The sequence below is a fragment of the Mus pahari genome, chromosome 3 (assembly GCF_900095145.1).
Source record: "Mus pahari chromosome 3, PAHARI_EIJ_v1.1, whole genome shotgun sequence".
In the NCBI taxonomy this organism is placed as follows: Eukaryota; Metazoa; Chordata; class Mammalia; order Rodentia; family Muridae; genus Mus; species Mus pahari.
The window spans coordinates 14531155-14546494 of NC_034592.1; the positions used below are offsets into that span (position 1 = coordinate 14531155).

At 51.0% G+C, this 15340-nt stretch overlaps 1 protein-coding gene across 6 annotated transcripts in view; it reads right to left on the reverse strand.

Annotated features, from left to right (window-relative positions):
• The window catches only part of Vav2 (vav guanine nucleotide exchange factor 2), a 175292-nt gene that overhangs the window by 45235 nt on the left and 114717 nt on the right, over positions 1–15340 (reverse strand). For 3 of the 6 annotated variants that reach the window (XM_029536297.1, XM_029536299.1, XM_021192179.2), the window contains exons 5-6: positions 1877–1979; positions 309–323 (exon numbers count right to left, since the gene is read on the reverse strand). In XM_029536297.1, the coding sequence (XP_029392157.1) occupies positions 309–323; positions 1877–1979 (118 nt within the window). The remainder of the gene's footprint in view (positions 1–308; positions 324–1876; positions 1980–15340) is intronic. The other 3 variants (XM_021192180.2, XM_021192178.2, XM_029536298.1) reach the window with 1 other exon arrangement.

Sequence of the window (15340 nt, forward strand, 5' to 3'; positions counted from 1 at the left end):
CTACCCCTAGCCTACCCAGCTACCCTACCCCTAGCCTACCCAGCTACCCTCCCCCTGTGGTCCTAAGAGCCCCTTCTGCGCCACACCACAGCACTCTCAATCACTCTGCAGAATGATAGACTTGGTGAGGTCCATCAATATCTGAGGTAGCACGGGGCATGGTAGGGGTGAAGCCCATGGGGTGGATCTGCCTGACCACGTCTCACCGAGAACATAGTCCTTAACTTTCTCTATGGCCCCGACACCTTGCCAACGGGTGGAAAGACAGCTGGCAGGAGCCCACCTAGCTTGTCTTACCTGCAACTTACCTGCATGTACCTGATCTGAAGGCATGGGGGAGCAAACGAGATTGAACCAGTCAGCAGTGTCCACTGTCCTCAAGCCACGCTTGGGGAAGTAAGGGTCACCACTGATAGCCCACCCTACTGTCATCCCCAGTCCCAAAAGCCATGTCACGGCCTTTCCCAGAACCCTCTGTGGAAGGACCAGGACACAGCATAAGGTCTAGAGTCTCCTTGCAGAGCCTCCCATGCCTGGGCTCTGAAAGCAGAACCTGCCTTTACCTCACTACATACAAGTGGATCCAATTACCTCACTCTTAGACAGGATGAGAAGTGGGGAAACCCTCTGTTTTATCTCAGAGACCCCCCACAGCAAGACGTCTACATCCCCTCTGTGGGTGGACTAGGCAATTCAGGAGACCCAACACCAGTGCTGGATATTAGAACACTGGCTGTCCTTTAGGACATGTTCCTGTCCTGGGGTTCTTCAGGACCAGGGACAGGGACTACCTCCTGGGAGAGCTACCAGAGTCTCAGGAGAGCGTGGGCGCGTCAGATATGGCCACAAGCCACCGTGCCTACATACTGATATTTACCCCTAGAGGCCTTAATCAACCTGGTGGGGCTTCCTAGGCCACGGCGGGTCAGTTCTGGGGAAGCCCTGATCAGACTTTCTGCAAGGCTGGGGAGTAGAGTTGACTCCTGAAGCCCCCCACCTGCTCTGGAACCCTGAGCATGATAGGACTAATCATTAGACGCTGGGGACAAATGTGCACAGTGTTGCGAGAGTGGTGTGAGGAGCCACAATACCCCGGTATAGCCTTCCATCTCTGCTCCCACGCCAGGGACACAGCGGGATACCAGCAGCCTGGGGAAGGCTCTCCAGGCTCTTTAGGATTCTTCTCTCAGCTTTTTATTTCTCTGCTACCAGCTGGAGGCTCCCACACAGATGGGAGACAGAAATATTGGCTTTTGATAAATTTCCCACTTCTTCAGGAACTCACATATGTCAAAAGTCTCCACAACTGACAAGTGGCAAGGTGCCCACCTTGGGGGAGTGCAGGGGTCTATGGGAGCTGTGGCCTGCCCTTCCAGGGCCCCCTCTCTGGATCCTCCCCCAGGCCCCCACCTTCCATATAGCAGCTGTTGGCAATAAGCCAGAACTGGCACAAAGATCATTAGCCAAGGCTGCTTGAAAATAAATACCCTTCAACATAAAAGGCTCGCAGCTGGCCGGCTGAGCCCACACCGGTCTCCTCATTCTGCACACAAAGAGTTACAATAATGCGTGCTTAGTAGCACTGTGTTAGACTGAATACAGAGTTACTATTTTAAAGCTCTCTGGATAGGCAGGACTATGAACCTTCTAAGAAAACATTTGTGGCCACTCTGCTGGAGGAGGCCAACAGTCATAGGGCCCCTCACAGTGTCTCAACAGAACTGCAAGGACACTGCAGGGGAGCCCTTCACCCCCCTCTGCTCCCCCCCCTCTGCCGCTGAGGTTCCAGAAGGACCTGGGTCTGTACTCAGATCTGTTGCCTGTAGCAAGGGTGGTGCCCACCTGGGGGTGGGGGTGGGGTAGGGTGGGCGCTCACCATGGGCTGCTGCACCTCCACCTTGATGATGTCCTCATAAATGTCATCTCCTTCATCTTCACACGGGACACAGTCGTAGATGTCCTCACCCAGGTCATGCTCGCTGCAGAGGGAGAGGTGGGTGAGCCATGAAGGAAGGTCCAGCCACCTGGACTAGGAGGCTGCAGAGCAATTCCATGTCTCCCACCTTGGCCCAGGCTCCCCGTCTACACAGCGGAGTTCCTCTGTGGTTTGAATCAGCCCGGGCAGAGGCTGCCATTAGGATCTGCCTATCTTTGAAAGCCTTTTCCCTTCCTCAGCGATGCCTGGAGCGAATGCTGGAGACACACCAGCCAGAGACACTTCTGTCACTGGGATCCTCTGTGCATGATCTGCAGAAATGCCCAGCTCCTACCCCAGAACAGAGCTCCTGTCTCAGCCCATGCCCAGGAGCCCCAAGTGCACCATTGTCCTTGTGGCCCCATCAAGAAGGTTGAGGGTACAGGACCCACATATGGCTGTCTCTCACACACTGTGGACACCATGCAGAATGGAGGAACGGAGAGTGACATGGACTACATGGTGACCTTCTCGGGCCAGCACCTGGGGAAGCAGAGACCAGTTTAAAGCTAAGGAAAGTTTCCGTTCCGCTCACAACTCCTCAGGCTCCTCCAAGCTACCTATGGCCATTAATTAACACTGCCTACTTGGCAGGTGCCACAATCACCGTGTGCTCTGAATGAGAATGCAATCAGAAGGCTTACTTGAGTACTTGGGACCATCACTAGTTGGTGGAACTGTTTTGGGAAGGACTGGGGTGTGGCCTTGCTAGAGGAGGTATGTTACTGGGGGTAGACGTTACGGTTTCAAAGGCGTCAGCAAAACCCCGTCAGTTTTTCAGTTTCTCTCCCCCCACTCCCACCTCCAACTTGTGGATAAGACATGAATCTCAGCACCGTGCTGGCTGCCGTGCTTGCCACTGTGACAGCCATGGAGTCACCCTCTGAAACTCTAATCAAGTCCCCATTAGATGCTTTCTTTTATACGTTGCATTGGCCATTCACAGCAATAGAAAGTGACTAGGACAGTCACTGCAGAGGCAAGCCTCTGAGCACGTCTGAGGGAGTCTCTAGATTCCACACTAACCCAGGTGGAAAGAGCCACCTTAAATGTGGGCACACCATTCTGTGAGCCAGGACCCTGCACTGAGGACAAAGATGAAAATGAGCTAAACACCAGCATCCACTAACTGCCCCACACACACACACAGTGCAGTGTTGACTTTTTTTTAAGATTTATTTATTATACATAAGTACACTGTAGCTGTCTTCAGACACACCAGAAGAGGGCATCAGATCTCATTACAGATGATTGTGAACCACCATGTGGTTGCTGGGATTTGAACTCAGGATCTCCAGAAGTGCAGTCGGTGCTCTTAACTGCTGAGTCCCAGTGTTGACATCTTAACCACAGCAGGAAGCAGAGAGCAAGAGCGTGCATTCTTTCTCTCTCACTCAAAGCCTGCTTCCGGTGACATACTTCCTCCAGCAGGGCCATACCTCCCAAACACTGCCAGCAACTGGGAACCAAGTATTTAAACGCCTAAGACTACGAGGGACATTTATGATTCAAACCACTTCAGGCACCCCCTTGCATGACTGCTCTTCAGACCCCTGCCTAACGTGTCCAGGGGTACCCAGGCACACCTGGGAATATTGCAGTCCTCGGAACACCTTCCATCTGCTTTATGGTTGATGATGAGGCTGCCCCACACTTCAGCAACCTCCTCCTTCACTCCGAACTCTCCACACCATGCTGCGGGTCTCCTCACAAAGTCCGGCTGCCATCCCACGCCCACTGCCTCAGAAGAGGCAGCTGTGGAGATGGGTGCCCCCATGCAGAGATGCAGATGGGTACCCCCGTGCAGCGAGACTCCACAGGCCACGGTAGGAAGAGTGGTGCTCTGGGTACCCCACAACTGCTGGTCAGAGAACAATCAACCACAACCGTTACACAGAGAACTGCCCATCTACCCTGAAGCCTTCCACCCACACCAAATTTCTCTTTGTTTCAAGACAGTCTCAACTTTGTAGCCCAGGCTGGCTTAGAACTCACATTGTAGCCCAGGCTAGCCTAAATCTTATGACATTCTTCCTGTCCCACAAGTCTCCTGTGTCATGGGATAAGGAGGATGTGCCACCACGCTCAGATTAAGCTCGTTTTATTATTGCTTATGTGGAGATGGTGGTGGGGCGGTCCCTGTGCCATGGGGCATGTGACAGTCAGATCACGTTGTGGACTCCACTATCTCTTTCCACATTTACTTGGACTCCACAGATCTAACTGAAGTGCCAAGCTTGCATGCAAGCATTTACCCTCTATGCCATCTCACTGACCTACCAACTTAAGTTTTCAGAAGTCACTTGTTCTTTTTAGAGGTCCATAAAGTCCCTAGAGGTGGCCATTTTGCACATTAAATAATACATACAGCTGTGCTTGCCTCCATACATGCAAATACATACACACACACTCCCCTTGGCCTGAGCCTCAAGTCCTCCTGGCTCCTCTCCCTGCCTGTACTGGGGCATCATAACTGGGGGACACATACTGGGGTATACACAGCCCCCTGCCATGCAGGGCTTACACTCAGAGGTCAGGCTCATCTCAGAACATCCTGTGGTCTTTCCAGTTGACCTACCCTAGGCAGGTCTGACTGGCTGTCTCCTGGAAACTGTCACCAGAGGGACCACAAATCATTTCCCTGGTCTTTCTGGGCTCTGTGCCAAAGGGCCCGGCCCTGCCACTCTACTCTCCAGACTCCTGGGCCAGGTGAGAGCTTCAAGGTCCTTTCTGGCAGCTACTAGTAGGCCAAACTTCTGCCGTGCAATAGAGCGAGGCTGGAGGCACAGCGGCTGTCTAGAATTCCGACCACGTGGAACCGAAGGAAACAGATGCTTCGAGGCTTCGGAAGCAGACTGCTCGGGGCAGATGAGACACGTCCCTGTCTAGAGACAGACGCCGGCTGCGCTCCAACGGGCCGGGGGAAGGAAGTGACGGACAGGGGGCTTTGATGGCTGCATGTTCCACAAGCCAGAGAAGGGGGCCAAACAGGTGAAAAGTTGAGCCTGAATGGGGGTCTTACAGGCTGGAAACCAGCCAACATCAGAACCCCCCTTTCTCTCATCGCACCTTGTGAGGATACCCAAGACAATCACAGGACTCGGGCCCCACCTAGCTTAGTTCCTTGCCAATAAAGACCTGTACACAGACCCTACCTTGGACCTACCGGAACCAGTTCTTGAGGTATGATTGTTTACTCTACGGAGGGCCTGGCTCCTAACTCGGTTGAAGGTGGGATGGCTGGAAGGCCACGGTTCTACTGTGACCTCTGCTCTGATTTACAGTGAAACGTGCATTCACGTCCACATACTCTATGATACTGGGCTCTGAGGCTTCTGATAGACGAACACATGTACAAAGAGCAGGTGGCATATGCTAACCTTGGGCGGGGTGGGATGGGGTGGTCAGCCCCATCGCAGCCCATCCAAGCAGTGGGGTTTGTGAGGAAGACCCAACAGTTCCTAGTCAGATGAGGCTTGTGGAAAGACAGTGTCAAATTTCCCATGAGCTTATGGGTTCTGGCAAAGGTGGCCCCTCAGCACCCACACTCCCAGCTGACTCTCCATACCAGCTATCCATGCCCGCATCCACTGGCCTCGTAAACCACGCAAGATGGAGTTGTCGTAGTGTGTTTGGTAAGGAAGATTTCTAAACTTAACACTGTAATTCAGATGACTGAATCCGACAAAGGGACTGTCCAACTCCAGTCCCAACCTGTTCCACCTTACCACAGACGCACCAATCCCTTCTCTATGCCCACCCTCAGCCTCTCTCCTGGCTGATCCCCAATAGACCGCCTTCCCCTTAGCGAAGTCAACAGCACAGACAGCTCTTTCCTTTGGCATCTGGCTTCTTGACCTCTGCATCTCATCTCCGAGCCATGAGGACTTGCATCTGGTCCTTCGTAATACTGAGCGAATAGTACTGTGTGATCCAATCTCCTTTTCTGTGGGCACTGAGCCACTTAAAAGCATAACAGAGTGTAATGCCAACACCATGGGGGCACAGAGAAACGGACCCCTGCAGCTTCCTAGCCAGCCAGCCTGGCCAACCTGGTGGGCCAGCAGGGGACGCTAGAGAGATGGGCTCAGAGGTAAACATCTTGTTGCAGAAGACCCACGTTTTGTGGCTCCAGGGGAGCCAATGCTTTATTCTGAACTCTGTGGAACTCTGCTCTCACAATTGCACATGCCACTACCCCACACATACTTAAAAACAGAAGAGATCTGGGGCTAGAGGGATAGCTCAGTGGTGAGAGCACTGATTGCTTTTGCGGAGGACCTGGGTTCAGTTCCCAGAAACCATATAGCAGCTAAAACCATCTATAACTCCTGTCCTAGGGTATTCACTGCCTTCCTCTGGCCTCCATGGGCTCTACATGTGTGGTATACATATATACATATAGACAAAACACACATACAGACAAAAACAAACAGATCCTAAAAATACACTAAAAAAAAAAAAAGGGCGGCAGCTAAGGAAAGATGCCCAAACCCAGAGTTTTCCAGGTCTCCTCATGTATAAGTGTGCAGTGCACACATGTGATCACACACAGTTGAGTTGGTATAGTGAATAGAAATTGCTATGTAAGCATTTCTCCCGCAGAGAGAGAGACAGAGCAATCGAGCCCAAGAGAGCGCACACATTCACATCTTTGAAAGTCACCCACTGGAGCTGCTGGGTGTAGGGAAAGGCAGGCTTGCCGCCCAAAGCCTTTGTTTGCCCAGTGCTCTTCCCCATGGCTGCAGCATCCACATCCCTTGGAAGCCCGTGCAAGCTCCGGTGCCTCAGAGCTCCTCGAGCAGCTGTTGGCCATGCTCTGCAGTTCAGCCGCTGAAGTGGACAAGCATTGACTCTGTATTTCCCTACTGACTACTGGTCATGTATTGATGGTCTTTCTTCCTGTACAGAAGGAACATTCAAATCTGCTATTTCTAAATCTTGGATGTTTCTCTTGTTGAATTTTAAGCTTTCTATATATGGCAAGTAAACGCTTTGGAATATGTTTGGTGACAACCTCTCACTCCATCTCTAGATTGGCTATTTGTTTTGTTTTATTTTTTTAATATGCCCTGATAAGCATTTTTTTCATGTGTATGGTTATTTTGCCCATATGTCTGTGTACCACATGTATGCTTGGTACCCTCAGAGGGCAGAACGGGGCATCAGATCCGCTAAGAATTAGAGTTACAGGTGGTTGTGAGCCATTACACGGGAGCTGAGAGAACATGGCTCAGGTGCAAGAGCAGCAGATGTTCTTAAGCTCCGAGCCACCTCGAGCCCCTGCTGAGCACTGATGCGTAACTGAACAAAGCCTGACTTCTCGGTTTTCCTTCTGTGCCATCCCAACACTACTCATAATCCTATAGAAAAAACCCTCTATCCTCCCTGAGAAACCTCTGCTCCCTCTAAGCCACAGAGGACGCCTGACATCTTGCTTCAGTGCTTCGGCTGGGGTGCCGGATCCATTCAGATGAACTGGTTCTGTACATAATATCCCACAGGATACCCGTGCATCTCAGAGTAACCTGTCCAAGGCTCCTTTCTTTCTGTTCGGCTTCTTAAACATCTTGAACAAACCTCCATCTTGCCCTAAAACTCTGGGTCCCTTCCAGAGCTCTCAGCTCTGCCCCGCCATGGCACTCAGCTGCCCATGTGCACTGTGCAAATAATGCTGTTTCACGTCAATTTACAGGAATGTTTGTGATGGAGTCTAAGTCCCCCACCCCGGCTTTCTCCTTTTATAATACAGAGACAGCTTGTTGGGTAAGGGGGTTTGCCACCTTTACCTGACAACCTGAGTTCCATTCTTATTCTCCACACAGTGGAAGGAAAGAACTAATCCCCACACAGTGTCCCCTGAAACTCCGCCAAAGGCTATGACACCTAATTTTGTTAACTGACTACTTTTTGACTGATATGCATGAAGACTCTGGATCCTGCAACCTCTCCTGACGTCATCTTCATTCTCGGAGTGACCCCACCCCAGCTGGACTCGAAATCTGTCCTGCAGAGGGCAGAGCTGACAACACCACAGAGATAAGCTTCTAGCTGCCTCCATGCTTCGCTGAAACTCACGGGTCCCTTGCTACACAGATGTGTGAGGGTCAAGCGTGGATATGGGTAGTAGGCTCAGGACTTCTACTCACTGAGACCCCTGCCTCTTAGCATTCAATAGTTTTCCTAGCCCAAAGTTTCAGTCTTCCATGTTCCTACCACAAAACAGTTCTAAAGGCCTGAAAGCCACATGATCAGGTTCACCACAGCAACAGCCCCACTTCTCAGTACCAATTTCTGTCTGAGTTTTGCTTCTGCTGCTGGTGTCAAAATACTCTGGCAAACTATTTAAGAGAGAAGGGGTTCACACAGTTCCAGGCAACAGTCTGTGTTTGCAGGGAAGTCAGGCAGCAGGAACTTGAAGCAGCCCGTCATACCACATGTAGATCACATTAGAGAGCGATGGATTACAAGTACATGCTAGAGTGATAGCATGCTGGTGCTCAGCTCACTTTCTCCACTCTTACGGAGCCCATGATCCCCTGCTAGGGAATGGAGCCACCCACCGTGGACTGGGTTTTCCCATCTCAATGAACATGATCCCTCACAGATATGCCCAGGGGCAAACCTGATCTAGACAATCTCTCACTGATAGATGCCTATGAGGATATTCCCTCCGCTTTCTCTCAGCTTTTGGCTGCTGTCCAGTGCCTCTGATTACACTGGCATTACTGGCTGGAGAAAGGTTAGTCTGGCCCTACCATTGTGTCCTTGAAGAGAGCCAGATCTCCTTAGATATCAAGCAACCAGCATAAATGGAGGCTTAGAGGGTACCATTATGTGTGACAATACAGTGATTTGAGTGGCCTTCCTCCAATGAGATCATACAGAAAAGCCTGAATCATCAGGTAGGAAAGGGGAGACTAAGGTTGGTCCCTCTGGTTACAGAACAAACAAGACCACAGGTCTGGGCAGCTGGAAACACCATTCACATGGGCCTAAGATACTGGGAACATCCCTTAACAGACACCACTGCATCACATGGTACTGGGACTCTGGGAACACCCTACAGCGGAAACCTTAGCATCGCATGGTACTGAAAAACTGGGAATAGCCCCCAGCAGATAGCCCAACATCACACCATTCAGAGATTTGGGGACACCCCTAGAATGATCGCCAACACATTATTTGCTGTTGTATTCTGATCTTGCCTTCCCCCCAAATCAATGGTGAGCAGGGATATCCATCCTGGCTAGACAGTGTTTCCCATACCACGTCCCACCGTCTCTCTTAAACACACTCAGGTCAAGCATGGTCAGCCAGAAGCAGAAAGGGTGTGTGTGTGTGTGTGTGTGTGTGTGTGTGTGTGTGTGTGTGTGTGTGTGTGTAAAGCTGTTCTAGTGCCTTAACCTAGGGTGACAGAGCCTCAAAGTTGCAGACCCCCCCCCCCATCTCTACTCCGCAAAGCCTCCTGCCCAGAAGCGGCCAATCTGATTCCTGTTTGTATCCTGGGCTGACACACAGAGCCACAAGGAAGCCCCTGAGCAGACTCCCCACACCAATGCCATCTGCATTTGTACGATGCACTCTCTGCCCATTACTTAATTAATTCAGGTCAACAAACAGTTTCATGCATGAACTGAAATTTCACACACGTATACTCCAAAGTACCAGAGAAATGAAGAAAACAAAGAAGAGCTCTTTTAAAAAGAAAATAAAACTAAAAGTAAAATCAAACATAGTAAAGTAAAAACCATACAATAATTTCAGTGCTCAACATAAACAAACAACAATCAGATAATTTTGGGTTGACACATATTCATCCTAAGATCAGTACTGCACCCAAACCCTTGCTGATCCTTAGGATAGAGATGGCTTCAAGGTGGGAGCATGGCAGGGGACAATGCTCAGGTGACACTTTGGTGTCACTTTGTGAGGTGACAAGCTCAGGTTGCATGATGGCATCCCCAGCATCCCCTAGTGCTTGTGATGTCAGGTCTGGGGAGGTGGAGAAAGGGAGGTGTCTGGGACTTGCTGGCCAACCAAGCTGACTTAATGGGAGAACTCAAGGCCACTGACAGAGCCTCTTTCAAAAGAAAACAAACAAACAAACAAACAAAATGGTGCCCAAGGAATGCAGCCAAGGTTGATGTGCTCATTCGTGTATTAGGCATCCACACAGAGAAAAAGCTGGGACAAACCCCAGGGCTTTTCACATGCCTTGTGACACCAAATTAAAATGAGGACAAAGGCTAGGCCATGGAAGCCTAGGGGCTGTACCCCTCGTGGTCCTGCTGCCATGAGAATGCACAAGAATGTGTGTGTGTGTGTGTGTGTGTGTGTGTGTGTGTGTGTGTGTAGTGGCAACCCCACACAGTGGCAGGACTATGACAATCAGACACTGCTGGGTCACATGGCGTGAAGGGCCCTTGCCCCACCTGCCCCACCTGCCCCAGCCCCTCTGCTCTAGTCTCTCCCTCTCCCTCCTGCAGCTTCCTGAAGCCGCTGCACTGAGAGACAGACACTGCACCCCAGCAATGACCCCTTCCACCAGACGGAGCTCTCCTCTGTGGCCCACAGCTCACTCACTAGCCCGCACGGTGGCTGACTCTGGTAACCCTGCTTTCCAAGGAGGCAGCTGCCCAGCTCACTCACTCTGCAAAACAGGAAGAAATGAGCAACTGCCTTCTGCCTTGGGCACTGGGTGCTTACAGAGGACATAAAGATCAAGCTGACAGGCTTGGCACACAGTGTGAACGCAGCCTCAGGCATGAGGCTGGCAGGCAAGCCTGTGACGAGCCACCATGAACTTGTTACTAGGAAACCAAAGGGGACGTTTTTCTGTGACCTCAGCCCACACCAGACTATAGTTCATCTCAGGGCACTGGCAGCAAAGAATGGCTGCTGTGGCCTGGATGGTCTGCGTGCAGGGACATACAGACAGGCAAGACACCTAGACACTTTTAATCACTCTCTGAGGGAGGAATCACTCTGACTGCAGGTAGGAGCAGGGAATCATCTGACCAGACCCACCTGGCTTCCAGTCTGCTGGGGCTCTGTCCCCCCAACACACACACACACACACACACACACACACACACACAAAGCAACTGCCTCTTTTCGGGGACTCCCTTCCAAGCAGAGGTGCCTAGAAATATCCATAGATGGACAGATACAGACAGACTGACAGACAAGGTAGGTAGCACTGGGTCACGAGGCTAGTCCCATAGGGACATCCTAGGCCCCTGACAGATGGCCCAGCATTTCAGTTCCTCCTTTGTCACATGGTGCGGGCTGTGTGGCCTCCAGCAAGGCACTTCCCCTCCTGAAGCTCTGTTAACCAACTGCAAAATGGAGGGCAGAGCCCCCATCTGTGTGACTGAGGCTGAGGTGGTATGGGACTCTGCAGGAGCAATGTGGGGGACACGAATGGATGCTTCACACAAGGACTGTACATCCATATTCTGGGCAACCATTACTACCTGCCCACCCCCTCTATGGGTGGGGACAAGTACCAAGGTACAGTGTGAAAACCAGAGGATAATGCGAAGAAGTCAGTTCTCTTTCTCTGCCTTATAGGTCCCGGGAACTGAACTCAGGCCGTCAGGCTTGGCAGCAAGCACCTTCACCGGCTGAGCCATCTCACTGGTCCTGGCTCTTCCATCTATCACTCCACGCTGGGCTCAGGTCATGAAATCTGCCTGCTTTGTTCCTTATAAATGACCCTAAGGAAGCTCGATCTACCAGGACAGGCATGTAGAAAAACAACGGAAACTCAGTGTCAAGGTCACCCAGTGCTCTGGACAAACATCTAGAAAAGACAGCCTTTTTAGCATGGCAGGGCTTTGGGTGGCTTCTCGGAGATGACTACTCATTTTTCAATGTTTTCTCTTAATATGTTGCTGTGTGCCAGATCGGTGCCCAACACAACATGACATCAGGAAGGCCAAGTCTTTATCTCGAAGGGTTTCTAAAAGACATCATTGGATTTGCAAGGCTCCATTAGGACAACGCTCTCTGTTCCCAGCTGGAAAATGTCCACACTTGGCTTTAACACTCCCATTCTGGCTGCCTCTGCCAGCACAAAAAGGCTGTGGCTGGCTTGGTCCTGTGAGATCCTGAGCCTTGCCTGCTGCTGCATACATCTTAAGACTTAGAGAAGGAGACATAACACGGCGCCTCCCCGCAGGCATCAGGACCCCACCGTCCATAGAGATTCTGCAGTGCTGGGACCTAGGAGGCCACTGAAGTAACAGCTGAGGTCCGCTGCATTTCCCCCCTATACTAAGGCTCATAATGAGGGGAACTGGGGACCAAGTTACTCTCAGGCCAGAATGAAATAGGAAAACTTTTCTTAGTTCCCAACCTAACTGTAGCCCTCTTCACGGGCACTGGAAACGGGCAGTTGGTCAGACCACCGGGCAGGAGGCTGGGCTATACTCACAAGTCACCACAGGCTCAGAACACCAGCTCTAACTTCCCAGGTAAGGTATAAATGGGACCCAGAGTCTCTCCAGGCCCTGTCCAAGACTCAGCAGAGGCTGACCTGGCACACAATTCAAACTCCTCAGAAGGCATCCCGATGGACACCTGTTATCTGTGGGGAGACGTTTTCTTCTGTTTGTGTAGCCACAGGTAAGGTGACCAGGTTCCTGTAGGGTCTACCGAGTGAGTTCCAGGACAGCCAGGGCTACACAGAGAAAACCTGTCTCTGAAAAAGAAAGAAAGAAAGAAAGAAAGAAAGAAAGAAAGAAAGAAAGAAAGAAAGAAAGAAAGAAAGAAAGAAAGAAAGAAAGAAAGAAAGAAAGAAAGAAAGAAAGAAAGAAAGAGGAAAGAAGAAAGGAAGGAAAGAAAGAGAAAAGAAAAAAGAGAAAAAGAAAATCCAACTTCCCAGAAGCTGTGTAAGGCAGCAGGTACATCTGTAATCCCAGTGCAGACAGGAGCAGCCCTGGAAGCTCACGGGCCAGTGTGCCCAATGAAAGCAGCAGAGAAAGAATAAAGCCCTGTGGAAGGTGGAGACTGACACGTGAGTGACACTGTCCTTGGACCTCCACACGTGCGCTATGGTACAAAAGCCGAACGCACACACATACTTATATGTACACAGACAGACAGATATGATACTAGATGTAGGGTAGCTGTGAGATGGGTCAGCAGGAGTGGGGGAGGCGTGAATATGATCAAAATCCATGAGTATGAAAGTATCACAGTGAAATCCATTATTATGTGTAATTAATATATGCTAATAATCACATTGAGAGAAAAAAAAAATCCCAATTCAGGCACAGCGGCACACGCCTGTGATTCAAGACCTTGGGAGACTGGGGTAGGAGGGCTGCAGCAAGTTCCAGGGCAGCCTGGGCTACAAAGTCAGTACAAGATGTGACTCCATTCAAAACAACAACAAATTACTAGTCCGAGGCACGCCAAGCACTACCTCCCGTAGGAAGCCTCTGACCTCTGGGCCTAGATGGGCGTGTTCAGGGGCAGGGCGCAGGTCTGCGCAGGTGCTGACACCTCCACCAGCATCAAGGCAGACTCTGCCAGGCAGCACTTGGGATGGCAGGGCAATTACTCAGGCATGGAGCCCCACCTCGGCTCTGCCCTTCAATAGAAGGGGCCCCTGGGCCCCTCCAACCTCTCAGAGCCGGTCTTCCAGGCTCATTCTGACATAGCCATGAATCACCTGCAGACACAGTCTATGAACACTGGTTTCATAACTCTGTTTAGTCAGTCCCCACGCACGCTGGGTCCAAGAAGCTCAAGAAAGGATGCAAGTGAACTTCAGCACCAAGGAGAAGCCCATCTTGCAGGAGTGAGACACCAAGGGACACTTGGGAAGTAGCTCCACACACGGGCGGGCAATGCTGGAGGGCCAGCCGAGGTGGCTTAGTCAAGAAAGGGAAAAGGCCTTCACCCATGGAAGAAGCCTGTGTCCCAGCCTTAGGCGGCAGGACTGTAGGACAGGACTTCATAGTAGCTTCATAGTGTGAGTCCAGGTCTCCCTACAAGAGCCTCCTACACTCTCCTCTAGCCCACAGCCTGCTGTCTACCGGTCACCTCAGCCAACAGCGGGTTTTTGAAGTTGACCTGAGGCAGGAGAGAGCCATCCCCACCTCTATGGGAGGAGGTTTAACTTTCAGCTTTTCTCAGACTCAACTTTTCCTAGGGGCGTGTGAGCAGGCGTGCTTTCTAAGGGGCCTGGAGACATTCTGTTGTGGTTTGAGAGTCACTTGTGACCCAGGCTGACCTTGAGCTCCTGATTCTCCCATCTCAGCTTTGAAGTAATAGCCTTACAGGTATGCTGCACTGTGCCTGACTTTTCGTCCCTCCATCCCACTGGGCCCTTTCTGTAGAGTCAGCTTTAAAGCTAACCCCTCTGGGAAAGAAGCTGGGGCGAACATAGACCATCCTAAACATGCCCAGATGACCCTAGGCTCCGAGCATGGGGTCCTGCGCACACAGGCCTCATGAGCAGCACTGAACCTGAAAACTCCGAAGACAGATTTCAAACTCTCTGACAGTGTCGAGCAGAGGGAGGGCCACTGCACAGAGTAGCCCAGGCTTGGAACTTTGAAAGAAACATGATCACCCTCCCAGGTCACTGCCAACCCTGTCGCCTCAACTCCTCCCAGGGCACAGAAGAGCTCCGAACCACCTTCACTTATATACCTTAAGAATTACCCATGGGGGCTGGAAAGATGGCTCAAGAGGTTAAGAGCACTGACTGTTCTTCCACAGGTCCTGAGTTCAAATCCCAGCAACCACATGGTGGCTTACAACCATCTGTAATAAGCTCTGACACCCTCTTCCCATTCGTCTTAAGACAGCTACAGTGTACTTAGATATAACAATAAATAAATCTTAAAAAAAAAAAAAAAAGAATTACCCATAATGCTTACAGGAAGCACCAAAAGCTGCAACATTGTTTTACAATGCAATAAAACATGCAGCTATACACTTACAGGTAAATTACAGTCCTTGGCTTGGCATGAGCCCATTTGTTTAAGGCTACAAACTAATTCACCTCAGAGGACAATGATGTCACTGCCAGCACAGAGCAGGCCTCTGTCATGACAGACTGGAGTCTGTGACCTCAAAGGGTCATCTGTGCATGTTTCAAGATAGAGATGAAGAAACTGAGGCCCTTGGAGGGACTAAGTAACCTGAGGCAGCAACACAGAGCACAGCCGGACAGGCATACAGCCCAGGACCGGTGGTGCACAGCCGGACAGGCATACAGCCCAGGGCCAGTGTGCACAGCTGGACAGGTATACAGCCCAGGACCAGTGGTGCACAGCTGGACAGGTATACAGCCCAGGACTGACGTGCACAGCCGGACAGGCATACAGCCCAGGACCAGTGGTG